The sequence below is a fragment of the Nerophis ophidion genome, linkage group LG23 (assembly GCF_033978795.1).
Source record: "Nerophis ophidion isolate RoL-2023_Sa linkage group LG23, RoL_Noph_v1.0, whole genome shotgun sequence".
NCBI lineage: Eukaryota > Metazoa > Chordata > Actinopteri > Syngnathiformes > Syngnathidae > Nerophis > Nerophis ophidion.
Genome location: NC_084633.1, coordinates 14,651,308 through 14,678,880, shown reverse-complemented (window position 1 = coordinate 14,678,880; position 27,573 = coordinate 14,651,308). Strand labels below are relative to the sequence as shown.

General features: G+C 40.6%; 1 protein-coding gene across 4 annotated transcripts in view; it reads right to left on the bottom strand.

The window, feature by feature from the left end:
• baiap2a (BAR/IMD domain containing adaptor protein 2a) overlaps positions 1-27,573 on the bottom strand; it is a 256,159-nt gene that overhangs the window by 156,119 nt on the left and 72,467 nt on the right. For all 4 annotated transcript variants that reach the window (XM_061884942.1, XM_061884945.1, XM_061884943.1 and 1 more), the window contains 2 exons: positions 16,563-16,638; positions 571-657 (listed from right to left, as the gene is read on the bottom strand). In XM_061884942.1, coding sequence (XP_061740926.1) covers positions 571-657; positions 16,563-16,638 — 163 coding nt within the window. The remainder of the gene's footprint in view (positions 1-570; positions 658-16,562; positions 16,639-27,573) is intronic.

Sequence of the window (27,573 nt, the reverse complement as noted above, 5' to 3'; positions counted from 1 at the left end):
CGTGTTTTTTTCTCTTTTAAACCGTTCAATGAAGTGTTTTTTTCATCATTTATTCTCTACAAAAAACCTTCCGTAAAAGGAAAAAAAATGTACTACGGAATGACGGACAGAAATACCCATTTTTTTAATATATATAGATTTATTTATTAAAAGTAAATTGAGCAAATGGGCTATTTCTGGCAATTTATTTAAGTGTGTATCAAACTGGTAGCCCTTCGCATTAATCAGTACCCAAGAAGTAGCTCTTGGTTTCAAAAAGGTTGGTGACCTCTGACACAGACAATACATGCTCTTATCCTCTTTTGTAAAAACAACCATGATTTTAACACACACACACACATACCTGAACAGGTGGTGCATTTAGGCCACACCCCGTTTTTGAATAGTTGTTACAATTCTTGACTTTAAAATCCAACTATAACTTACGTTGAAACATATTGTTAAGATATTTAGTTATTCATTAAATCGAATGACCCAAATATGATTTCTTGCCCTGTAGCCATTAAGCATGCAAACGTGGCTGCAAACGAGTGCCAATCAAGACAAGTCTTTGTCATTTCAGTCACTTACCCAAATCTTTGGATCCTTGACTCTCGCTGGCCAGCTCGCCCATTCTCACCAGCGCGTCAAAGTAGCCTTTGGCTGCAAATGTCACATCTGCACGAAAAGAAAAGAAAAAAAAAAGGAGGAATAAAGCTAAAGCGCAGCATGCTTGTCGAGTTAAAAGGTCTCTCTCCGCAAGACACGAACACAGCCATTTATTTTACTCCTCCATCTTTTGCAGGTAGTGGATCGCAGCTTCTAATCAGGCAGAAATAAACAACTACTGATTACCGGAATATCTGTGATTGCAAAAGAGATAATTATTCCCTGACGTGGGGGGCGGGGGGGGAGTAACACGTGTTGTTATCTTCTCCTTTGTAATCAGAATCAATAATTACAAAGATAGAAATTTTGAGGGAATAAATTGGCAAAAATGCAATAATTGGAGATGGGAAAACTCCTTGTGTATAACAAAGTAAAAAAAAAAAACAACAACAACAAAAAATAATCTGGAGGGCGTGGTAAAGTGGAAATAAGAAATGTAGTTTTTGCCCACATGGTCCAGTACAAAAACCCAGAACCAGTGAAGTTGGAATGTTGTGTAATTCGTAAGTAAAAATAGAATACAATGGTTTGCAAATCCTTTTCAACTTATATTCATTTGAATAGACTGCAAAGACCAGATACTTCATGTTCAAACTGAGAAAAAATTTTTTTTTGCAAATAATCAATAACATAGAATTTAATGGCAGCAACACATTGGCACGGCGGCATTTTTACCACTGTGTTACATGGCCTTTCCTTTTAACAACACCCAGTAAATGTTTGGGAACTGAGGAGACCAATTTTGTGTACAGCTTAAGTCAATGGTAGACAGGTCTGGACTACAGACAGGCCAGTCTAGTACCCGCACTCTTTTACTATGACGCCACACTGTTGTAACACCTGGCTTGGCATTGTCTTGCTTGAATAAGCAGGGGCGTCAATGAAAACGTTGCCTGGATGGCAACATATGTTGCTCCAAAACCTGTATGTACCTTTCAGCATTAATGGTGCCTTCACAGATGTGTAAGTTACCCATGCCTTGGACACTAATACACCCCCAAACTATCACAGATGCTGGCTTATGAACTTTGCGCCTATATCAATCTAGATGGTTCTTTTCTTCTTTGTTCCGGAGGACACGACGTCCACAGTTTCCCCCCCAAAAATTGAAATGTGGACTTGTAAACACTTTTCCACTTTGCATCAGTCTCTCTTAGATGAGCTCGGGGCCAGTGAAGCCGGCAGCGTTTCTGGGTGTTGTTGATAAATTGCTTTCGCTTTGCATAGTAGAGTTTTCACTTGCACTTACAGATGTAGCGACCAACTGTAGTTACTGACAGTGGTTTTCTAAAGTGCTCCTGAGCCCATGCGGCGATATCCTTTAAACTCTGATGTCAGTTTTTGATGCAGTACCACCTGAGGGATCCAAAGTCACGGGCATTCAATGTTGGTTTTCGTTCACAGTTTCTAAAAAAAAAAAATGAAATGTGGACTTGTCCGACCACAGAATACTTGTCCACTTTGCATCAGTCTCTCTTAGATGAGCTTGGGCCCAGTGAAGCTTGCAGCGTTTCTGGGTGTTGTTGATAAATGGCTATCGCTTTGCATAGTAGAGTTTTAACTTGCACTTACAGATGTAGCGACCAACTGTAGTTACTGACAGTGGTTTTCTGAAGTGCTCCTGAGCCCATGCGGCAATATCCTTTAAACACTGACGTCAGTTTTTGATGCAGTAACGCCTAAGGGATCCAAGGTCATGGGCATTCAATGTTGGTTTTCGGCCACAGTTTCCCCAAAAAAATTGAAATGTGGACTTGTCGGGCCACAGAACACTTTTCCACTTTGCATCAGTCTCTCTTAGATGAGCTCGGCCCCAGTGAAGCCGGAAGCGTTTCTGGGTGTTGTTGATAAATGGCTTTCGCTTTGCATAGTAGAGTTTTCACTTGCACTTACAGATGTAGCGACCAACTGTAGTTACTGACAGTGGTTTTCTGAAGTGCTCCTGAGCCCATGCGGCAATATCCTTTAAACACTGATGTCAGTTTTTGATGCAGAACCGCCTAAGGGATCCAAGGTCATGGGCGTTCAATGTTGGTTTTCGGCCACAGTTTCCCCCCAAAAATTGAAATGTGGACTTGTCGGGCCACAGAACACTTTTCCACTTTGCATCAGTCTCTCTTAGATGAGCTCGGCCCCAGTGAAGCCGGAAGCGTTTCTGGGTGTTGTTGATAAATGGCTTTCGCTTTGCATAGTAGAGTTTTCACTTGCACTTACAGATGTAGCGACCAACTGTAGTTACTGACAGTGGTTTTCTGAAGTGCTCCTGAGCCCAGGCGGAGATATCCTTTAAACAATGATGTCAGTTTTTGATGCAGTACCGCCTGAGGGATCCAAGGTCATTGGCATTCAATGTTGTTTTTCGGCCACAGTTTCCCCCAAAAAATTGAAATGTGGACTTGTTGGACCACAGAACACTTTTCCACTTTGCATCAGTCTCTCTTAGATGAGCTCGGTCCCAGTGAAGCCGGCAGCCTTTTTGGGTGTTGTTGATAAATGGCTTTCGCTTTGCATAGTATAGTTTTCACTTGCACTTACAAATTTAACGACCAACTGTTGTAACTGACAGTGGTTTTCTGAAGTGCTCCTGAGCCCATGCGGCGATATCCTTTAAACACTGATATCAGTTTTTGATGCAGTACCGCCTGAGGGATCCAAGGTCACAGGCATTCAAGCTTGGTTTTCAGCCTTGCTACTTGCGTGCAGCGATTACTCCAGATTCTCTGAACCTTTTGATGATATTACGGACCGTAGATGGTGAAATCCCCTGAGCACTTCTTGGAAGCTGCTTTTTATAGCCAATCATGGCACCCACCTGTTCCCAATGAGCCTGTTCACCTGTGGGATGTTCCAAATAAGTGTTTGATGAGCATTCCTCAACTTTCTCAGTCTTTTTTGCCACTTGTGCCAGCTTTTTTGAACCATTTTGCAGGCATCAAATTAAAACTGAGCTAATATTTGCAAAAAAAGACAACGTTTTCCAGTATCTTGTCTTTGCAGTCCATTCAATTGAATGTAGGTTGAAATGGGATGTTTTATAAGTGATAAAAAATGCCACTACTGTTATTTCTTATTAACTCCATTAGTAAGTTCCCACCAGCTGTTGTTGGCAATATTTTTTGGGCCGACACTAATTAGAAACCCCTGTGGTTCGTTGTAGAACACACTCCCGGTGACTGGAGGGTTGAGTAGACGCGCTAATTGTAGCATTTGTATTTTGGAGCGTGTCCTTTTTTTTTAGGGGCGTATAATTGATATGATACAATATTTACAAAACACAATAATAAACTTTATTTTATCCATCTCACTTTCCATGTCTTTCAAAACCACACCATCACGTAGAGCAGGGGTGTCCAAAATGCGGCCCTCAGCTAATCGTTTACTGGCCCGCCACACATTCTGCGAAAATTGCAAAATTGATAGTATTGCAAAAATAAAAAATAAACATTTAAAAAAAGTGGAATGAGGTGAAATCTAATGAGGAAAAAGTGGCAATGTTGACACAAAGCTGCCATGCAGGCAGTTTTTTTTCCCCCTCTTGTCTTTATTTTCTTTTTTTTCCATGGCTCCAAAAAAAAAAGGACGAACAAATCTATTAATTAATTATTACTTAAAAATCACTCACTTTAAAATGTTTTATGTGGAAAAAAATATTGCATATGTTGTGTGGTTGCCATATAAAAAACATCAAAGTTTTCACAAGAGCATAAAACAAACAAAATCATAGTTCAAACTTAAAACCGACAGATATATCGGAAGTTGATCTTGAAATTTAAGTGTTAAAAGTAAAAAATGAATAAAAAATAAAAATGCATCACTTTATGAGTGGGGAAATTTCGGATCTCAAATATATTTGGTAGGATTTTATTTACTTTTCACTGTGATTACTCAAAAATATTAAATAACTAAAATCAATGGCGTCCTGCATTATTTAGCAATTTGAGGGCTTCAATTGCTAAATGAAAGAACTCTCCTGAAAAAATCAATAAAGTACTATCTATCTATCTAAATACTGCATATTTCAGTTTTACTATAAAAAACAAAGTTGTTTTTGACGGAAAAGGCATAAAACCGTATCTGTTTTTCTTTATATCAACCTCAAGATGATATAGAGATTTACTGTAAGCATTAAATAAAAAATAATAATAATAATTTGACTTATTTTTAACATTTTAGTGACTGAGACCCTTTATGCTCCCCAGGAGCCCTAAGGATTAAAAAAAAAAAAAATCCATGTATTTTGCTATGGTTTGAAAATGGAAAATATCAAAAAGGCCCCCGCATGCTTAAATTTTTCCGTGTGCGGCCCTCTGTGGAGAAAGTTTGGACACCCCTGACGTAGAGAGACGTTCCGAGCTCAGTGCTTTTTTTTACAACGGATAACATCTTGTTTTGACACGTGTTATCACACCCCGCATGATCCGGGATGTCGTGCATGCTCGAAAAAAGTTTGGGATGTTTGCAGGTGGGACAGGGATTTACTACATGGAAGAGATGCAACGATTATAGTTGTTGACTTTACTGTGATAGTCTAAGTCTGCTGGTCTAACATAACCAGAAATCATGATCATAATTAAAATATACAATTACTTTTGTACTTACTTTCCTGAAATATCGAAAAGTATTCATAGTCTCTTCATGTCATGTTATGCTCCTTCCCAGTGCTGTTGTTTTTAGTTTTAGTTTATATCCAATCAGAATTAAGCTATCTTATGTTGCCATGCTGTACCAAATCTGCCCGAGGCCTTCAGAATCAACTGTAAGCGATCAGGGACATACAGTTGATAGATAATTGAGGTCGCCAATCCGATCACGAGTTGTTGTCAGTAAGACCTTCTAGCTGGGACTGTTAGCGGATGAATTTCAGAACACATACAGTTGATGGACAGTGGCGATAGCCAATCAGATCACAAGTTGTCGACAGTAGCCTATCTAGATAACCGGATGTTAACGAGACTGTGATTGGATACTCACTTGTCATTCCAAAGTGAGTATCCGATCACAAGTTGCAATTTAGCAGTAAGTGTTGTGCAGTAGTCAGACCAAGATAACAGAGTAGGAGAACAAAACCTTGATTAGGTGGCAGATATATATTTGCAAGGGCCATTTTCAAGAAGGATATTTAAAGGCCTACTGAAATGAGATTTTCTTATTCAAACGGGGATAGCAGGTCCATTCTATGTGTCATACTTGATCATTTCGCGATATTGCCATATTTTTGCTGAAAGGATTTAGTAGAAAACATCGACGATAAAGTTCGCCACTTTTGGTCGCTGATAAAAAAGCCTTGCCTTTGCCGGAAGTAGCAGACGATGTGCGCGTGACGTCACGGGTTGTGGAGCTCCTCACATCTGAACATTGTTTACAATCATGGCCAGCAGCAGCTAGAGCTATTTGGACCGAGAAAGCGACGATTTACCCATTAATTTGACCGAGGATGAAAGATTCGTGGATGAGGAAATTTAGAGGGAAGGACTAGAAAAAAATAAAAAAAATAAAAGGGCGATTGCAGTGGGAGCGATTCAGATGTTATAAGACACATTTACTAGGATAATTCTGGGAAATCCCTTATCTGCCTATTGTGTTGCTAGTGTTTTAGTGAGTTAAATAACACCTGAAAGTTGGAGGGGTGTGGCCACGGGTGTGTTGACGCCAGAGTCTCTGAGGGAAGTCACGCAGCTGCAGGAGGACGCTGGCTCGGCTGATCTCCGGTAAGAGCCGACTTATTACCACAATTTTCTCACCGAAAACTGCCGGTTGACATGTAGTCGGGATCCATGTTCGCTTGACCGTTCTGATCCATAGTAAAGCTTCACCTCCGGGAATTTTAAACAAGGAAACATTGTGTGTTTGTGTGGCTTAAGCTCAGCTGCTCTGGCGATGAAATTGGGAAATGCTCGCCATTTCCACTCAACGAGGGGTACCAATAGCTTATGCATTGTCGAATAGGTTCTACAAATTGTGAGTTCAAATACTTTATTTTTTCACTTTTAAAATATATTTTTTTGCATTTTTGACAGCACCACATAAGAGATGTTTTAATTGCTGATGCGTTTTAATCGCTTTTTAAATGGGCCAGAAAATAACCCGTTTTGTACACTGTTGATGTGGTTCAATGCTCAGTCGTGCTTGAATGTGAATAGTAAGGTATTTCTCCAGCAATGTTCATATGGTGACATAATTATGCTATTTTGAGAGGTAATAATCGGACATCACTGAAGGCCTAGGTGGGAAACGCACGGCCCACCACTGATCTAAGTAATAATCTCGGTTTCACGACTAACGATTAGCACGATTATTATGCATCGATTAATTTCACAACAAAAAATGGATAAAATCACGGACATTCCTTAAAGATTGTGTGTTATTTATGTTTCATTACTATTGGGATTTTTTCACATATAAATAAACAGTTCTCAAATATTACAATAACAGTACAATTTTAATGGAAATATTACAATAACAGTACCATTTTAATGGAAATATTAGAATAACAGTACAAAATGCTACATGTAAACACAAAGTACACTATGTTGCCAAAAGTATTTGGCCACCCATTCAAATGATCAGCATTAGGGTGTGGGGTTGTTTTTCATGAGCTGGGCTTGGTCCCTAAGTTCCAGTGAAAGTAACTTTGAAAGCTCCAGGATACCAAAATATTTTGGACAATTACATGATCCCAACCTTGTGGGAACAGTTTGGAGCGGGCCCCTTCCTCTCCCAATATGACGGACTCTGGTGTGGATTAACTTGACTGGCCTGCACAGAGTCCTGACCTGAACCCGATAGAGCACATTTGGGATGAATTAGAACGGAGATTGAGAGCCAGGCCTTCTCGACAAACATCAGTGTGTTACTTTACCAACGCGCTTTTGGAAGAATGGAGGAAAATTCCTATGAACACACTCCGCAACCTTGTGGACAGCCTTCCCAGAAGAGTTGAAGCTGTAATAGCTGCAAAAATGACTATAACCTGGCCAAATTAAATGTAAAAACCAATAAATCGCTGCGGGCTTCACGGTGGGAGAGGGGTTAGTGCGTCTGCCTCACAATACGAAGTTCCTGCAGTCCTGGGTTCAAATCCAGGCTCGGGATCTTTCTGTGTGGAGTTTGCATGTTCTCCCCGTGAATGCGTGGGTTCCCTCCGGGTACTCCGGCTTCCTCCCACTTCCAAAGACATGCACCTGGGGATAGGTTGATTGGCAACACTAAATTGGCCCTAGTGTGTGAATGTGAGTGTGAATGTTGTCTGTCTATCTGTGTTGGCCCTGCGATGAGGTGGCGACTTGTCCAGGGTGTACCCTGCCTTCCGCCCGATTGTACCTGAGATAGGCGCCAGCGCCCCCCGCGACCCCGAAAGGGAATAAGCGGTAGAAAATGGATGGATGGATGGAATAAATCGCTGCATCTCGACTACATGGTCGCTGGTGGTCAGAGCTGGTAAGTGAATCCAAAAGCACCCTGATGATTTTAATCCATGAAGGAAAAAACAAACAAACCGGGAAGCGCTTATCTGTTTCTCCACCGCGGATATAAATAAACCTCAGCTTCTGTTCACATGAACTGTTCGGGCCAATCAGAACATCTCCCCTGCGAGGTTTGAGCGGCGTACGTCGACCCACACTGGGCCTCGGTGGCATTTTGGACACTGCCTGAAGACACCTGCAAGGTGAGTGACATCTTGTCCATCGATAGCCCGAGGGGAAGTGGTGCACACACGCACACACACAACATTACTCCATGTTATATTCCACTCTTGCGAATGTTAGCCAACCCGATTATAAAACCACCACTCGGGAGACACAGGCGCTGAGATAGATAGCTGATGATTTATGAAGTCTTTTATTTGACCTGGATTAGTGACAGGCAATATGGCTTGAAATCTATATTGTGATGTATGTTGCAGCCTCCTGCGATAACTATGTGTATAAATCACTGTATTTTATTTGGTAAATAGATGATAAAAAAAATAAAAAATAAAAACTGGTTACAAAAGCTCCTAATTTGGCTGCTGTTGTATGAATTATTGCATCATTTAAAGTTGCATTGTCTAAAGCAGGGGGATAAGGATAGGATAGGATCACGGGAGAATAACTTAAAAATAAAGATAGATCTTGGGCTCAGAGAAGCCGGCGGCGTTTCTGGATGTTGTTGATAAATGGCTTTCGCTTTGCATAGTAGAGCTTTAACTTGCACTTATAGATGTAGCGACAAACTGTATATAGTGACAGTGGTTTTCTGAAGTGTTCCTGAGCCCATGTGGTGATATCCTTTAGAGATTGATGTCGTTTTTTTATACAGATACGTCTGAGGGATCGAAGGTCACGGTCGTTCAATGTTGGTTTCCGGCCATGCCGCTTACGTGGAGTGATTTCTCCAGATTCTCTGAACCTTTTGATGATATTATGGACCGTAGATGTTGAAATCCCTAAATTAACTATGTGTATAAATCACTGTATTTTATTTGGTAAATAGATGATAAAAAAAAAATAAAAAATAAAAACTGGTTACAAAAGCTCCTAATTTGGCTGCTGTTGTATGAATTATTGCATCATTTAAAGTTGCATTGTCTAAAGCAGGGGGATAAGGATAGGATAGGATCACGGGAGAATAACTTAAAAATAAAGACAGAGATAAAGACAGTTCTCGGGCTCAGAGAAGCCGGCGGCGTTTCCGGATGTTGTTGATAAATGGCTTTCGCTTTGCATAATAGAGCTTTAACTTGCACTTACAGATGTAGCGACGAACTGGATTTAGTGACAGTGGTTTTCTGAAGTGTTCCTGAGCCCATGTGGTGATATCCTTTAGAGATTGATGTCGGTTTTTTATACAGATACGTCTGAGGGATCGGAGGTCACGGTCATTCAATGTTGGTTTCCGGCCATGCCGCTTACGTGGAGTGATTTCTCCAGATTCTCTGAACCTTTTGATGATATTATGGACCGTAGATGTTGAAATCCCTAAATTAACTATGTGTATAAATCACTGTATTTTATTTGGTAAATAGATGATAAAAAAAAAAAAAAAATCAAAACTGGTTACAAAAGCTCCTAATTTGGCTGCTGTTGTATGAATTATTGCATCATTTAAAGTTGCATTGTCTAAAGCAGGGGGATAAGGATAGGATAGGATCACGGGAGAATAACTTAAAAATAAAGATAGATCTTGGGCTCAGAGAAGCCGGCGGCGTTTCCGGATGTTGTTGATAAATGGCTTTCGCTTTGCATAATAGAGCTTTAACTTGCACTTATAGATGTAGCGACAAACTGTATTTAGTGACAGTGGTTTTCTGAAGTGTTCCTGAGGCCATGTGGTGATATCCTTTAGAGATTGATGTCGGTTTTTGATACAGTGCCGTCTGAGGGATTCAATGTTGGTTTCCAGCCATGCCGCTTACGTGGAGTGATTTCTCCAGATTCTCTGAACCTTTTGATGATATTATGGACCGTGGATGTTGAAATCCCTAAATTTCTTGCAATTGCACTTTGAGAAACGTTGTTCTTAAACTGTTTGACTATTTGCTCACGCACAAAGGGGTGTACCTCGCCCCATCCTTTCTTGTGAAAGACTGAGCATTTTTCGGGAAGCTGTTTTTATACCCAATCATGGCACCCACCTGTTCCCAATTAGCCTGCACACCTGTGGGATGTTCCAAATAAGTGTTTGATGAGCATCCCTCAACTTTATCAGTATTTATTGCCACCTTTCCCAACTTCTTTGTCACGTGTTGCTGGCATCAAATTCTAAAGTTAATGATTATTTGCCCCCCCAAAAAATATTTATCCGTTTGAACATCAAATATGTTGTCTTTGTAGCATATTCAACTGAATATGGGTTGAAAATGATTTGCAAATCATTGTATTTTGTTTCTGCAATGAGGGGGCGACTTGTCCAGGGTGTACGCCGCCTTCCGCCCGATTGTAGCTGAGATGGGCACCAGCGCCCCCCGCGACTCCATAGGGAATAAGCGGTAGAAAAATGGATGGATGGCTGTATTTTGTTTATATTTACATCCAACCCAATTTCCCAACTCATTTGTAAACAGTTTGTTTATTAATTGAAAAGTGTTAATGTTGTGAACAAAGTGTATTTATAATACGTTATGCAAAGGAAATTTCATAATTTTTGGAAGCTCATCTTGTATTCGACATTGTTTATAGGGTTAGCCGCAATAAGTGTTCAACTTCAGCCTAAACCAGACCTGGGAAAATTATTTTGACTTGGGGGCCAAATTTCGAGAAACAAATGTCTGGGGGCCGGTATATCGGATTTTTTAGGAACACTAATACAAAACCTCACAATAATGTCTGATTGAATGCTAAAAACGTTATGACAGACCGCCTTAAAAAAAAAAAACAGAATGGAATTTTCCTCTTTTTCACTGAATGAGACACTCAGAAAGTACATGGAAATAAAAAAATGTGGGATTTACAATATTATCTATGAAGGATAAAACACTGAATATTGACAACATATGACCTTCACACCCCCTCTCCATCCACATATTTTACAATCAAGCCAAAGGCAACAAAATGCAACAAACGAAGCGAAATATGAAGGTTAAGGGTAAAAAAAAAAAAAACTACCTACAATCTGATATATCTGATACATCACTAAGTTGTTGTAAAAATCTTTTTCCACGTCTGTCTCTGAAATCCACATGTCTGGCTCTGGAAACATTCTGTGGAAACGCTCCCCACCATTCCTTTACTACTTTTGACGTGTGTTTGGTGTCATTGTCCTGTTGGAACAAAAAACGGCGCCCAAAACCCAACCTCCGGGGTGATGATTTTAGGTTGTGCTGAAGAGTTTGGAGGTAATCCTCCTTTTTCATTGTCCCATTTACTCTCTGTAAAGCATTGGTAGCAAAACAGGCCCGGATCGCAATACTACCACCACCATGCTTGACGGTAGGTTTGGTGTTCCTGGGATTAAATTCTCCTCCAAACATACTGTTGGGTATTGTGGTCAAAAAGCTCAATTTTTGTTTCATCTGACCATCTGTTTCAGCTGTTTGCTAACCATGTCTCTCCGTTCCTTCATTCATTAATTTTGCATGCTGCTTGAAGTCACCTGGGTCTGCCCTTTTGATGACATCACTTCCTGTAGATGCGGCTACTGCCATTTTGATGAGGCGGTGCCCCCAAGGTTACATTTCACATCCTGCACACACAGGCTCGGCTTATTCAAAGCGATTCAACGGCAAGCGGCACTTCTGACTTGTTTTATTTCCAAAATTGTTGTACCTTGTGCCAGACAGAGATCTTTTTAAGAGATGATGGTCAGGAACACTTAAAATGTGTCTAAACTCTTACAGTCTTGCTGTATAGCTTTGGGTTGCTAGGCAACTGCTCTGACTTAGCCCCTTCACTTCCCTTCAAGAAACAAGTCTCCATTTCCGGCCATTATAAAAAAGGATATTTATTAACATTGCTGATAATTTAATTTAGGGGTGTCCAAACTTCTTCCATCAAGGGCCACATACTGATAAGTCATGGGAAGGACATACTGATATTTTTTCATTTAAAAAAAAAAATGCAAAAAAAATATTTTGGTCATCTATATTACAAAGCTGACACAAGTATGTTATTAGTAGTAATATTTAGTTAGACCTTATACAATTTTTCTCGCTACATACCATTTTTTTATTACATGTTTAGTGTTGTTTTATTCCAATGTAATAATATAATATGTATATATATATACACATATACACACACACACACATATATATATATATATATATATATATATATATATATATATATATATATATATACACACACATATATATATATATATATATATATATATATACACACACACACACATATATATACACATATATACGCATATATATATATAGATACACACACACGCACATGTATATATATATATATATATATATATATATATATATATATATATATTTATTTATATCCACATATACATATACATACATACAAACATATACATACATTTATACACATATACATTCATACAAACATACATATACACATATACATACACACACATATACATACATACACACATATACATACATTTATACACATACATACATACATACATACATACAGATAGACATATACATACACACACACATACACATATACATACACAGATACATATATATACACATATATACGTACATATATAAAAAATTACTAATGATGTTCCATAAATTATTTTTTTAATTTTTTCAAAAAGATTCGAATTAGCAAGTTTTTCTCCTCATTTTTTTGTTTGAATTTTGAATTTTAAAGAGTCGAAATTGAAGATAAACTATGTTTCAAAATTAAATTTTCATTTTTTTCGTGTTTTCTCCTCTTTTAAATCGTTCAATTAAGTGTTTTTTTTCATCATTTATTCTCTACCAAAAAACCTTCTGTAAAAGGAAAAAAAATGTACGACGGAATGACAGACAGAAATACCCTTTTTTTTAGATTTATTTATTAAAGGTAAATTGAGCAAATTAGCTATTTCTGGCAATGTATTTAAGTGTGTATCAAACTGGTAGCCCTTTGCATTAATCAGTACCCAAGAAATAGCTCTTGGTTTCAAAAAGGTTGGTGACCCCTGACTTAAAGTATAATTGTTTTGTAGAAACACTGACATTAAAGTCTAAATTCATTGTGTTCTTCATGGTGTTTTCAATCGGCACCAAGTTTTTCTTCAGAATTTTCAACTAACTTGAAGTGTTTTGTCAAGAACATTTTTTGTGAAATGTACATTTTCAGAATGTGTTTATTGTGGGCCGAAGCAAAACAAAGAAAAAAATCGGAAGTTGTCGTAGTCGTATATTTAAAGGCCTACTGAAATGAGATTTTTTTATTTAAACGGGGATAGCAGGTCCATTCTATGTGTCATACTTGATCATTTCGCGATATTGCCATATTTTTGCTGAAAGGATTTAGTAGAGAACATCGACGATAAAGTTCACAACTTTTCGTCGCTAATAAAAAAGCCTTGCCTGTACCGGAAGTAGCAGATGATGTGCGCGTGACGTCACGGGTTACGGAGCTCCTCACATCTCAACATTGTTTACAATCCTGGCCACCAGCAGCGAGAGCGATTCGGACCGAGAAAGCGACGATTTGCCCATTAATTTGAGCGATGATGAAAGATTTGTGGATGAGGAAAGTGAGAGTGAAGGATTAGAAAAAAAAAGTCTATACAGTGGGATTCAGATGTTATTAGACACATTTACTAGGATAATTCTGTAAAATCCCTTATCTGCTTATTGTGTTACTAGTGTTTTAGTGAGATTATATAGTCATACCTGTACAACCTGAAGGTCGGCCCCGCACCTTTCTTCAGCACCACTCGACGGGTGGTGGCGATGCCCATCTCTGCCCTTCGCAAGAGACCCTCTTGAAAAACGATCTTTCGAAATGATCGCTGCATAAAACACTGTACTTTGTGTGCGTGGTCCAATCCAACCGTGTTCGCTTGACCGCTCTGTTCCATAGTAAAGCTTCACCGTCATCTTTCCGGAATGTAAACAATGAAACACCGGCTGTGTTTGTGTTGCTAAAGGCGGCCGCAATACACCGCTTCCCACCTACAGCTTTCTTCTTTGACGTCTCCGTTGTCCATTTAACAAATTGCAAAAGATTCAGCAACACAGATGTCCATAGTACTGTGGGATTATGCGATGAAAAGAGACAACTTATAGCTGTGAACGGCGCTGGAACAAAATGTCATCATACCGCAACGTTTTAGCATGATACTTCCACGTGAAATTTAAAATTGAAATGCTAATATTTCATCATTGATATATAAACTATCAGACTGCGTGGTCGGTAGTAGTTGGTTTCAGTAGGCCTTTTAGTTACTATGACATGATTATTACCCGTCTGGCCCACGTTGGAATAGATTTGGAGAGGAACTATTTGTTCAGAAATTAAAAAACTCACTATAGAAAATGTTTTAATGTGAATAATTATCTGGAGTGCATGAGAAAGTAAAAAGGAAAATAAGCTCTTTTTTTCCACATTATAAACAAACACAATGCGAAGCAATACAGCAACAATTTGGTCATAGTGGTTATAAGATGGCTCTTTATTGCCACGTAAGGCGGTTTGTGGCGAAGAGGCTAACGGAGAGACAGATGGAGAGGATCATTCGGATTTTGAGTTAGAGGAAGGTGGGGCAGAAGGGGGTCCCGACTTGATCCGTCATATTGTACTCAACGGGGGGTAAACATATAACCTGTGGATTCCAAGTCAAGACAACAAGTACTTGGACCCAGTGTTGTCCCGATACCAATATTTTGGTACCGGTACCAACATTATTTCGATACTTTTCGTTACTTTTCTAAATAAAGGAGACATTTTGAATTTTAAAGAGTCGAAATTGAAGATAAACTATGTTTCAAAATTTAATTTTCATTTTGTTCGTGTTTTTCCTCTTTTAAATCATTCAATTAAGTTTTTTTTTCATCATTTATTGTCTACATAAAACCTTCCGTAAAAGGTTTTATGACAGAATGACAGACAGAAATACCCATTTTTATATATATATATATATATATATATATATATATATATATATATATATATTCACTAAAGGTAAATTGAGTAAATTGGTTATGTCTGGCAATTTATTTAAGTGTGTATCAAACTGGTAGCCCTTCGCATTAATCAGTACCCAAGAAGTAGCTCTTGGTTTCAAAAAGGTTGGTGACCCCTGTGTTACGCCTGTTCGATTCCCTCTAGGATGCGTCGAAATTGAACACAGCAAAGGTAAGATAAACAGATTTATTTAAATAACAAAAAGAGCTATATAACAAAAATGCTGGAGATAGTAGAAAAAACAAAAAACAAAGGACGCTAGCATAAAAGCTAGGAATAGTCATAGATAAACTAATACTGGCTCGAAGGCACAGAAAAACAAATCTTTAGCATGAGAGCTGGAATAATACAAGGACATAGCGTGAATAAACATATAGGAATGATCAGAAGAAACTAGTTGCGTGTCAGCAAACCAGAAATCTAGACGTACCATTGTGTGAAAACAAACTTGGATCCCGGACTGAACAACAAAAGCTGCAAGCTTATATAAGGCAGGTGATTAGTGAGGACAGGTGAAAACTGATAAGCTACCACGGTGACCGACTAAACAGGAAATAATAGGATCAGACGGAGAGTGAAAATAAAAATGGTACAAAAACAACAACATGGTGATGATCCGGCCATTGGATCACAACACCCTGGTCTACTTGTAAGTACTCCGTGCCAAACATGCTCTTGCGGTACTTTTCATAGGCGGTATGGTACCGAATATGATTCAACACCGTACAACCCTACTTGGATCAGATTCTCAATATCAATTTGAGCTTGTGTGTGTCAAAAAAAATAAGAAAAACTTCAATTCTCGCACCATATGGCCGCAAGTGGCCCCTTCTCATTCTGCCCCCGCAAATCAGAGCCTCTTAGTCGCCCATGAGGGTCGAGCAAATCTTGCAAAGTGGGTATTTAATGGCTCAGGGAGTCTGTCTCCATCCTCCCACTGGGTCTTGGATTACTTAGCACATGTGTCAAGGACGGGGAATGAAACATACGACTCGTTGGGGTGGGGGGGGGGGGGGGGGTTAATTTTTATATCAATCGGGGGTGGCGGGTTTCGATAAATCACAGTCTTCAAATTGCCAACAGACGATCTCCCAACCGCGCGTCCGTTCATTAATTTGTCTGCCCACAGTGAACCATCATCACCTCACATTAGAGGCCCTTTGTTTTGCTCTTAATACGCCTCCACGGCCGGATAAAAAAGTGGCGCACCCCATGACTAGGCGGGAGGATAAACATTGCCCTTTTATGGACGGACAAAAAAGGGTCGGATTGGCGGCGTGCCTGGAAGCAAGAAAGAGGGGGAAACATAATGAAAGGACTTACTGGCGAGGGCCTTCTCGTAGTTCTTTCCCATGGCGACAAAGTTCCGTAAGCAGGGGTTGAACTGCTCCATGATGGTCTGGAAGAGATGAGATGGCACCAGAGTCAAGGGCACGTGAGGAAGAGTGAGTCGAGAAAACAACCATCAGTCTCGGATGGAGCAATTTTTGGAGGGATGCGAGCAGTGTTCAGTGCGTACCTCGGTTTGAGAGCTTAAATGGGTTTGAAAAGAAACATGGGTCAGGAACCTTTTTGGCAAATATTTTAAAATGTGTTTCCGTGAGAGCCGTATACTATTTTTAACACCGAATACAACTGTCAAGTTCAAACACTGATGCCATTTATTAAACAGACAAGAAGCAAGGAATCAAACAGAGACAGGATCCAATTTAGCTCAATGAGGAGAAACCCGTAGACCTGTACCCTTTTTACAGTGTCGTCCCACGCTCTGACAAGAGAATTCTACGCCTCCTAACCGTGTGCATCTCTTATTATTTTTAATAACATTTTTATTCTGAAGGTAACCAATTATAAATAAAATACTTTTGACCATTAATGTGATTTCTTGAACGGGTGCGATAGAAATGGATGGATGGATTAAAATGCATGAGAATGTTTTATATTTTGAACGTTATTTTTAACACTGTGATTGCCAGTGGAATGATTAATTACTTATCGTGTTAAGCAACGTAAGCTAAGATTTATCCATCCATCCATCATCTTCCGCTTATCCGAGGTCGGGTCGCGGGGGCAGCAGCCTAAGCAGGGAAACCCAGACTTCCCTCTCCCCAGCCACTTCGTCTAGCTCTTCCCGGGGGATCCCGAGGCGTTCCCAGGCCAGCCGGGAGACGTAGTCTTCCCAACGAGTCCTGGGTCTTCCCCGTGGCCTCCTACCGGTTGGACGTGCCCTAAACACCTCCCTAGGGAGGCGTTCGGGTGGCATCCTGACCAGATGCCCGAACCACCACATCTGACTCCTCTCGATGTGGAGGAGCAGCGGCTTTACTTTGAGTTCCTCCCGGATGGCAGAGCTTCTCACCCTATCTCTAAGGGAGAGCCCCGCCACTCGGCGGAAGAAACTCATTTCGGCCGCTTGTACCCGTGATCTTATCCTTTCGGTCGTAACCCAATGCTCATGACCATAGGTGAGCCTGGGAACGTAGATCGACCGGTAAATTGAGAGCTTTGCCTTCCGGCTCAGCTCCTTCTTCACCACAACGGATCGGTACAACGTCCGCATTACTGAAGACGCCGCACCGATCTCACGATCCACTCTTCCCTCACTCGTGAACAAGACTCCTAGGTACTTGAACTCCTCCACTTGGGGCAGGGTCTCCTTCCCAACCCGGAGATGGCTAAGATTTATCTAAGAGCCAAATGCGGTCATCAAAAGAGCCACAGGTTCCCTACCCCTGTGCTAGAAGGACATGTTACATGACATACAACAGGGTTGCGTGACGTAGTCGATATTCGATATATACCATATTCCCTAAAGTATTTGGCCACCTGCCTTGACTCACATATGAACTTGAAGTGCCATCCCATTCCTAACCCATAGGTTAGGAACCGGTCCACCTTTTGCAGCTATTACAGCTTCAACTCTTCTGGGAAGGCTGTCCACAAGGTTGCGGAATGTGTTTATAGGAATTGTCCACCATTCTTCCGAAAGCGCATTGGTGAGGTCACACATTGATGTTGGTGGAGAAGGCCTGGCTGTCAGTCTCCGTTCTAATTCATCCCAAAGGTGGTCTATCCGGTTCAGGTTAGGACTCTGTGCAGGCCAGTCAAGTTCATCCACACCAGACTCTGTCATCCATGTCTTTATGGACTTTGCTTTGTGCACTGGTGCACAGTTATGTTGGAAGTGGAAAGGGCCCGCTTCAAACTGTTCCCACAAAGTTGGGAGGACTGAATTGTCCAACATGTTTTTGTATCTTGGAGCATTCAAAGTTCTTTTCACTGGAACTAAAGGGCCAAGCCCAACTCCTGAAAAACAACCCCACACCATAATTCCTTCTCCACCAAATTTCTCACTGGGCACAATGCAGTCCAAAATGTACCGTTCTCCTGGCAACCTCCAAACCCAGACTCGTCCATCAGGTTGCCAGATGGGAAAGTGTCATTCATCACACCAGAGAACGCATCTCTACTGCTCTAGAGGCGGGGCGGCATGGCGTAGTGGGTAGAGCAGCCGTGCCGTGCAAGAAACCTGAGGGGTTGCAGGTTCGCTTCCCACCTATTGACATCCAAATCGCTGCCGTTGTGTCCATGGGCAGGACACTTCACCCTTTGCCCCCGGTGCCGCTCACACTGGTGAATGAATGATGAATGAATGATAGGTGGTGGTCGGAGGGGCCGTAGGCGCAAAACTGGCAGCCACGCTTCTGTCAGTCTTCCCCAGGGCAGTTGTGGCTACAGATGTAGCTTACCACCACCAATGTGTGAATGAATGATGGGTTCCCACTTCTCTGTGAGCACTTTGAGTATCTAACAATAGAAAAGCGCGATATAAATCTAATCCATTATTATTATTATTATTATTATTATTAGAGTCCAGCGGCGACACCAGTGGTCCCCAACCACCGGGCTCGATTGGTACCGGGGCCGCAGAATAATTTTTTTTAAATGCATTTTCTTATCTTTTTATCAAATAAACATAAAAAACACAAGATACACTTACAATTGTGAATTATATTTATATAGCGCTTTTCTCTAGTGACGCAGAGCGCTTTACATAGTGAAACCCAATATCTAAGTTACATTTAAACCAGTGTGGGTGGCACTGGGAGCAGGTGGGTATAAAGTGTCTTGCCCAAGGACACAACGGCAGTGACTAGGATGCCGGAAGCGGGATTCGAACCTGCAACCCTCAAGTTGCTGGCACGGCCACTCTACCAACCGAGCTATACTATATATAATTAGTGCACCAAACCAAAAAACCTCCCTTTTCATGACAAAAAAAACCTCCCTTTTTCATGACAAAGAAAAAAAAAAAAAAAAAAAAAAAAAATCCCCCAAGACCCCCCCTACCGCGGGACAAATTACCAAGCATTGACCGGTCCGCAGCTACAAAAAGGTTGGAGACCGCTGCTTTACACCACTGCACCAGACACTATGCATTGGACTCGGTGATGTATGGCTTAGATGCAGCTGCCCGGCCATGGAAACCCATTCCATGAAGCTCTCTGCGTACTGTACGTGGGCTAATTGTTTGGAGCTCTGTAGCAACTGACTGTGCAGAAAGTCGCACTATGCGCTTCAGCATTTGCTGACCCCTCTCTGTCAGTTTACGTGGCCTACCACTTGGTGGCTGAGTTGCTGTTGTTCCCAAACTCTTCCATTTTCTTATAATCAAGCCCACAGTTGACTTGGGAATATTTAAAAGCGAGGACATTTCACGACTGGATTTGTTGCACAGGTGGCATCCTATGACAGTTCCATGCTGGAAATCACTGAGAGCGGCCCATTCTTTCAAAAATGTTTGTAGAAACAGCCTAAGTGCTTGATTTTATACACCTGGTGCCGGGCCAAGTGATTAGGACACCTGATTCCGATCATTTGGATGGGTGGCCGAATACTTTTGGCAATATAGTGTAAATAATGTGAATTTTGCCGACGACAGAGCTCTTGATATAATTGTCATATCATAAAAAAGCACATTGATGACACATTGTAGCTGTGTCCTGCAGATTTGACAATGACAAGTGAATGAACGCCAAGCCGCTTCTCGTGGTGGCAAATAAAGTACGTTTCTTACAACCATCATTCCCAGAGGGCGAATAATAGCTATACATGCTTCACTGCACGCCTTAGGAGGACATGCAAACCTCTAACCACAACCTAGAGGTCTTGAATGTACACAAAGGTGGGAGAATCAATACAAATAGAGCGTAAGTGTTTATTAAATTCTAACAGAAATGAAGATAGACTTTGCAGCAGTGTTGTAACCAGCTATTAACAGCAAATCAGCAAGTAGATTTATAATAGCTTTGAGAAATGAATACATCCATAATCTATTAAATATATTACCGTATTCGTCTGCAGCTAAGTTAGGAGCCGTTGTAATCTGTTTAATTATCGTTTCCATACCAAATAATATATATCTTGGTATAGAATAGGGGTGTTACTTAATTGTGGCCAAACAGCTCAATTTTTGTTTCATGTGATATCACATGGTCAAAGATAAGACCTTCTGGAGCAAAGTTCTGTGGTCGGATCAAACATAAATTGAGCTGTTTGGCCACAATACCCAGCAATATGTTTGGAGGAGAAAAGGTGAGGTCTTTAATCCCAGGAACACCATCCCTACCGTCAAGAATGGTGGTGGTAGTATTATGCTCTGGGCCTGATTTGTTGTCGACGGAACTGGTGCTTTACAGAGAGTAAATGGGACAATAAAAAAAGGAGGATTACTTCCAAATTCTTTAGGACAACCGAAAATAATCACCCCGGAGGTTGGGTCTCGGGCACAGTTGGGTGTTCCAACAGGACAATGACCCCAAATACACGTCAAAAAATGGTAAAGGAATGGCTAAATCAGGTTAGAATTAAGGTTTTCAGAATGGCCTTCCCAATGTCCTGACTTAAACATGTGGACAATGCTGAAGAAACAAGTCCATGTCAGAAAACCAACATATTTAGCTGAATTGCACCAATTTTGTCAAGAGGAGTGGTCAACAATTCAAGCAGAAGCTTGTGGATGGCTACCAAAAACGCCTTATTGCAAATGTTAACATTGCTGTATGTATACTTTTGACCCAGCAGATTTGGTTACATTTTCAGTGGACCCATAATAAATCCATAAAAGAACCAAACTTCATGAATGTCAAACATGGACTTTGGACTTGGATTGTTTCTTCGATGCAAAGGATGATTGGCACGAGCCAGGCGGGAATGAAGGTACATTTTTATTTATATTCTAACAAAACTACAAAAAAAAAGGCAAACAAAGGGCGCGCACAAGGGCGGAAAACAAACTTGGCTAAAGACTAGCACAAAGGCTGGACAAAAACACTTGCGCTGTGGCATGAACAACAAAACTTGCACTGAGGCATAAATACAAAACTTACGCGGCGTGGACAAAAACGAACAGCATAGCAAGGCATGAAGCAGATGTATACGGGATGTGTAGGTAGGTAAGGTACAAAGTTGCCAGACTGACGATCAGGTAACTGTGGCTTAAATAATAACTAAGATTATCACAACCAGGTGTGAGGGCTGAGGACAGGGGCGGGACATGAGGGCCAAAGAAAACAAGGAAGTGCAAACGCAAGAACTGAATGTCCAAAAAACTAAACATAACATGACCAAAACAAAACATGATATCCTGGGTGTGACAATGAATGTTTTTTTGTGAGCAACAAAGAATGTGCTCCAATCACTCTATCACAAAAAGTTAGAGAAATTATTGGACACTCAAGACAGCCATGACATTATGTTCTTTACAAGTGTATGTAAACTTTTGACCACGACTGTATATACAAACACACAAATACCCCCGCGACCCAACTTTGGATAAACAGAAGATGGATGGATGGATGGATGGATGGATGGATGGATGGATGGATGGATGGATGGATGGATGGATGGATATTACATGTATCCCGCACATAGGCTAGGATTAAGTTAGAATAGAATGGAAACTAGTGAAAAGATTTAATGCGACTATGTAATAGTCCTTTTATTGTCCCAAGGCTTGAGATTTTATATTTTTTATTTTATTTTATTATTATTTATTTTTTTTTTTTTTTTACAATTGTTTTTAACATGGCTGTGCAGCACTTTGGACACGTTATTGTTGTTTAAATGTGCTATATAAATAAAGTGGATTGGATTGGATTTATTGACATTATGCTTCATGATTTATGGTTTTCACTATTGGTCTGTGCTTTAAGACAAATACAATCACTAACAAATACTAAAAGCAATACTATAGCTGAAACTACAAAAAAAAGACATGTCGCAGGCAAAACACATTGTGAGTGATGAAACACAAATTGTAGCGTTTTGTTGGAAAATTCAGTCATTACATTTGCATTAGTTTGCGCTAGGTGGGCTGTTTTAACCCCGCTATTATTTGGCATCACGCCAAGCAGCTGTGTGCGTGTCTACTTATCCTTTTAGGAGGAGCTAGTTGACTTTATTACCTGTCAATATGACTGCTTGATACAGTTGTGATCAAAATTATTCAACCCCCAGAGTGTATGCAGTGTTATTTCATTATAAATTTTCAAAAGAGTTATGTGGCTCCCATTGTTTTCTTCACTTTGTGAAACGGGTCAAAATGGCTCTTTGAGTGGTAAAGGTTGCCGACCCCTGCCCTACGGGAAACTGGGTAACACATGTCACACGGACAAAGCTTAACCTTTCGTTACTATAACAATCTACAAGGTTAATATAGTTGGCTTCTCTCTCTTCCACTCCATTTATCTGCTGTCTTTTGTACTTCAAGAAGTCTTCATTACATATATGTATTGATGCATTTGAACAATTGTATTGTTGATAATAGAGGTCATTATTGTTATTATTCATTATCAATAGTGATATTTATATTGGTATTTGTATTGCTCCATTTGGAGTGTAATAATGCTCATTGTAATTTCCATATTGTTAATATTTATTTCACTAACTGCTCCTTTGCTATCACTTCTACCATCACATGTGTACATATCCCATTTGCTGATGTTGTTCTGTTGTTGTTATTTTATTATTGTTTTTGCTGTTTGTGTTTTTCTGTCTTATCCATCTCGTTTCCCCGCAATTTCCCCCTCTGTCTTCCTTTTTTTCCTCTTTCTATCCCCTCCTGCTCCGGCCCGGCAGCACCAACTAATAATATCAATACATTTAATGATAAAGTTGAGGAATGCTCATCAAACGCTTATTTGGAACATCCCACAGGTGTGCAGGCTTATTGGGAACAGGTGGGTGCCATGATTGGATATAAAAACAGCTTCCCAAAAAAAGCTCAGTCTTTCACAAGAAAGGATGGGGCGAGGTACACCCCTTTGTCCACAACTGCGTGAGCAAATAGTCAAACAGTTTAAGAACAACATTTTTTCAAATTGCAATTGCAAGAAATTTAGGGATTTCAACATCTACGGTGCATAATATCATCAAAATGTAGAATCTGGAGAAATCACTCCACGTAAGCGGCATGGCCGGTAACCAACATTGAATGACCGTGACCTTCGATCTCTCAGACGGCACTATCAAAAACAGACATCAATCTCTAAAGGATATCACCACATGGGCTCAGGAACACTTCAGAAAACCACTGTCACTAAATACAGTTGGTCGCTACACCTGTAAGTGCAAGTTAAAGCTCTACTATGCAAAGCGAAAGCCATTTATCAACAACATCCAGAAACGCTGTCGGTTTCTCTGGGCCCGAGATCATCTAAGATTGTCCACACTTTTAAGTAAGGACTATTCTAAAACCTTAATTCTAGGCTGATTTAGCCATTCCTTTACCACTTTTGACGTGTCTTTGGGGTCATTGTCGTGTTGGAACACCCAACTGCGCCCAAGACCAAACTTTCGAGCTGATGATTTTAGGTTGTCCTGAAGAATTTGGAGGTAATCCTCCTTTTTATTGTCCCTATTACTCTCTGTAAAGCACCAGTTTCATCTGACCACAGAACTTTCCGCCAGAAGGTCTTATCTTATGTGGGCCTACCGAGGATGTCGTAGTGGTTTGTGTTGTGGTTTGTGCAGCCCTTTGAGACACTAGTGATTTAGAGCTATATAAGTAAACATTGATTGATTGATAATAAAGTCAAATACAAATAAGGCAACTTTTCTTTTGTTAAGTGCATTTTTTACAGCCGATATGGGCATTTACATCAACAATATAATTTCCCTGAGTAGCTGGACAGGACAAAAAAAAATACTGTATGTCAATGCTGGAAGAAAAAAAAAAAAATACAGGTATTTTTCAAATGCAGTATAGTACCGATTTCAATTCACTAGTACCGTGTGTACAGTGCAACCTTAAAATATACTCGTTAAATGAAAAGTGCTTTATTTTGAACTAATACTTAGGCCTACTACATAACTGTATTTTAATGTTGATCATATTGTTGGCATTTCCCCACTCAGTAGGACAACAGACATAAGAGGCGGCGAGGATTGGTGATGGCCGCCGAGGCGGTGGGTGAAGGATGAGAGTCACTTATGGATTTAAGTGTGAAATTTGCATTAAAGCGTGCGGCGGCCAGGCAGCATTAAAATGATGGACACGCCGGCTCATTAGGAGTTTTTTTAAGCTTTACATTCGTCGTACCTCGAGCGGGAATATTCCACCACAGCGCTGATAAAATGCAGCGTCTGCAGCACGTCTTGTCGTCTTGTGCCTTCCCCCCGTCTCTTGTTGTTCCTTCAGGGCTTCCTCCAATTAGTCGGTCCCCTGCAACCGACTAGCCAGGAACAGCTGCCGGGACAGCGACATATCTACAAGACTTGCTGCGGTCACCATCAATACTGCAGGAGAAACTTGACTATCACCTCATATCGACAATCATGCAGTACATGTCACTTAACCTCTTAAAGCCCAAGCTGTTTGTTTACATGCTTTTTTTATTTCTCTTTCCTATTTGCGCTTATTTGACCCTAATTAGAATAAAAAATAAAAATCATCTTTTGATAAGATACACTTAGTCCATATGTACACAAACGTGTACCTCATGTTTTTTTTTCCAAATTCCATTGTATGTTATACTCTTCTGACACCACCATATAGAAGTATATGTGTCCATATGTCGGCATAAGACCCCAATTCAGTAGTGTACACAATTTTGGAAATAAGAGCTAAAAGGTGCTGTCCACGCATGTGGCCACTAAGGCCTTTATCAATCAATCAATCAACATTTACTTATATAGCCCTAAATCACAAGTGTCTCAAAGGGCTGCACAAGCCACAACGACATCCTCGGTTCAGAGCACACAAAAGGGCAAGGAAAAACTCACAACCCAGTGGGACGTGACTGTGAATGACTATGAGAAACTTTGGCGAGGACCGCAGATGTGGGTCACCCCCCTCTAGAGGTTTTTGTATATTAAAAACCTTTAGAGGTTTTTAATATACAAATACACAATTGTTGTGATGTGCTTTTGTTTTGTGTGCTAACTTTTCTATACTTAAATGGGTGTTCACCTCAACAATAAACTGGACTGGACTCACAATTCACTCATTCAAGTGATTAGGAGAGCCAACTCCGTCTTAGGCTGCCCACTAGACAGCATTGAGGAGGTGGCTGAAAGAAGAATGCTGACAAAGTTTAGATCAATAATGCCCAATAACTCTCGCCGCATGCACGGCATTGTGGAGGCTCTAAGTACCGTATTTTCCGGACCATGATAATAAGTTGCACTGCTGATGAACCGGTCTCGTCAGGTCGGTTTTCATACAAAATGTTGTGTTTTATCATTTTCCCTGCCTTCTCCTTTTTTTGTGATGTCTGTTTCCTCCACCTAATTAGTCCTCAGCAATGGGCGGACACTAAGGCACACCTGCAACCAATTTCACCCAGGAGTATTTAAGCTCGTCACCGACAGCTTGGTCTTGCCTGCTTCAGTTCGTCAGTCCTGGTATGTTGTCTCTCCTTCTTCCTGAAATTCTTCACCTCTTTGTGTTTGCTTCCTAGCCTCCCTGAGGTAAAGAGGATTTTGTGTCGGACCTTTTGTTGTGCTCAGTGCGCCCTGGCCTTTCCCCCTGCCGACCACTGAGTGACCTGTTTTTGTTTGTTTATTCATGGTGTGCACTTCTGCCCCATCGCCTTTTAGACTTATTAAATTTTCCCTTTTTGTAATTCTACTTTGCCTCCCGTCTCTGCATCCTGACACAATTCCTAACACAAAAGGCGCACCGGATTATAGGGCGCATTAAAGGAGTCATACTATATATATATTTTTTTCTAAATGGAAAACACTTCCTTGTGGTCTACATAACATTTATTGGTGGTTCTTTGGTCAAAATGTTGCATAGATGATGTTTTACAAATCATCTTCAAGCCGCTTTCTGACAGTCGCTTCCGGGTTGCGCCGCTTTGTGGCCGGTCTTATTTACGTGGCTCACCTTTGACAGCGTCTTCTCCCCATTATCTTTGTTGTAGCGGTGTAGCGTGCAAGGACGAGGGCGGAAGAAGTGTCAAAAGATGGAGCCAACTGTTTTAACGACTTTCAGACATAATTTGAATTCGCTACACCAGTATTTTTTATTTTAGCGCTTTCATGGCTGGTTTACTGACAAATATAAGTATTTTCTCACTGGCACTCAAAGGGTGGACGCTCCCCTTTCCTCTCCTTTATCTCTCCTGCTTGCTTCTTTGTCTTGTCTTAACTTTTTTGTTGCCCTTTTTTGCACTGCTCTTCAAATCTAAACATTGGAACTATTTAACTGGCCTCAACGAAATTAAGAAGATCTTGGGTTTGGGGGAACCTGCTTCTCATGACGGAGTAGTTGTTGCCGGACACACGACGGACTCTTGGTAGAAGGAGGAGTTCCTTTCCAATCAAGGATGTTAAGATATCTACCTATTGGGAATTATTAAGACATTTGCTGATTGGGGTAAGCATTGCTCTGGTTTGTCGACAAATTGGACGTTGCTGATAGTCTTCAAATGATCCCAAAGCTGCCAAATGATTGGAGGATGCGGGAAAAACTGTGGACACTCTTGTGATTTTGGATAACATCGGACTGTCTGCCCCGCAGGATGAATTTTGAGGACCAGTCATACACAATTTAGAGTGAAAAACAAATATAATTTTTACTCCCATACAAAACATTCTAACTTGGATTGTTTACCTGGCTGCGGTAAAGACACAACAAACTCCCTTCTCGTCTCTCATGGACACACACCTGTTGTTGTTGACTTTGGACTTATCGGCTGGACGACCGAACAGAGACACGCGGCAAGCTTTCACACACACATCAATCCACAAAAATATACGCCACACAGACATACCCCAGTCTCAAATACAACACCCTTGACGGAAATCCCATAGGAGTGATGGAAGG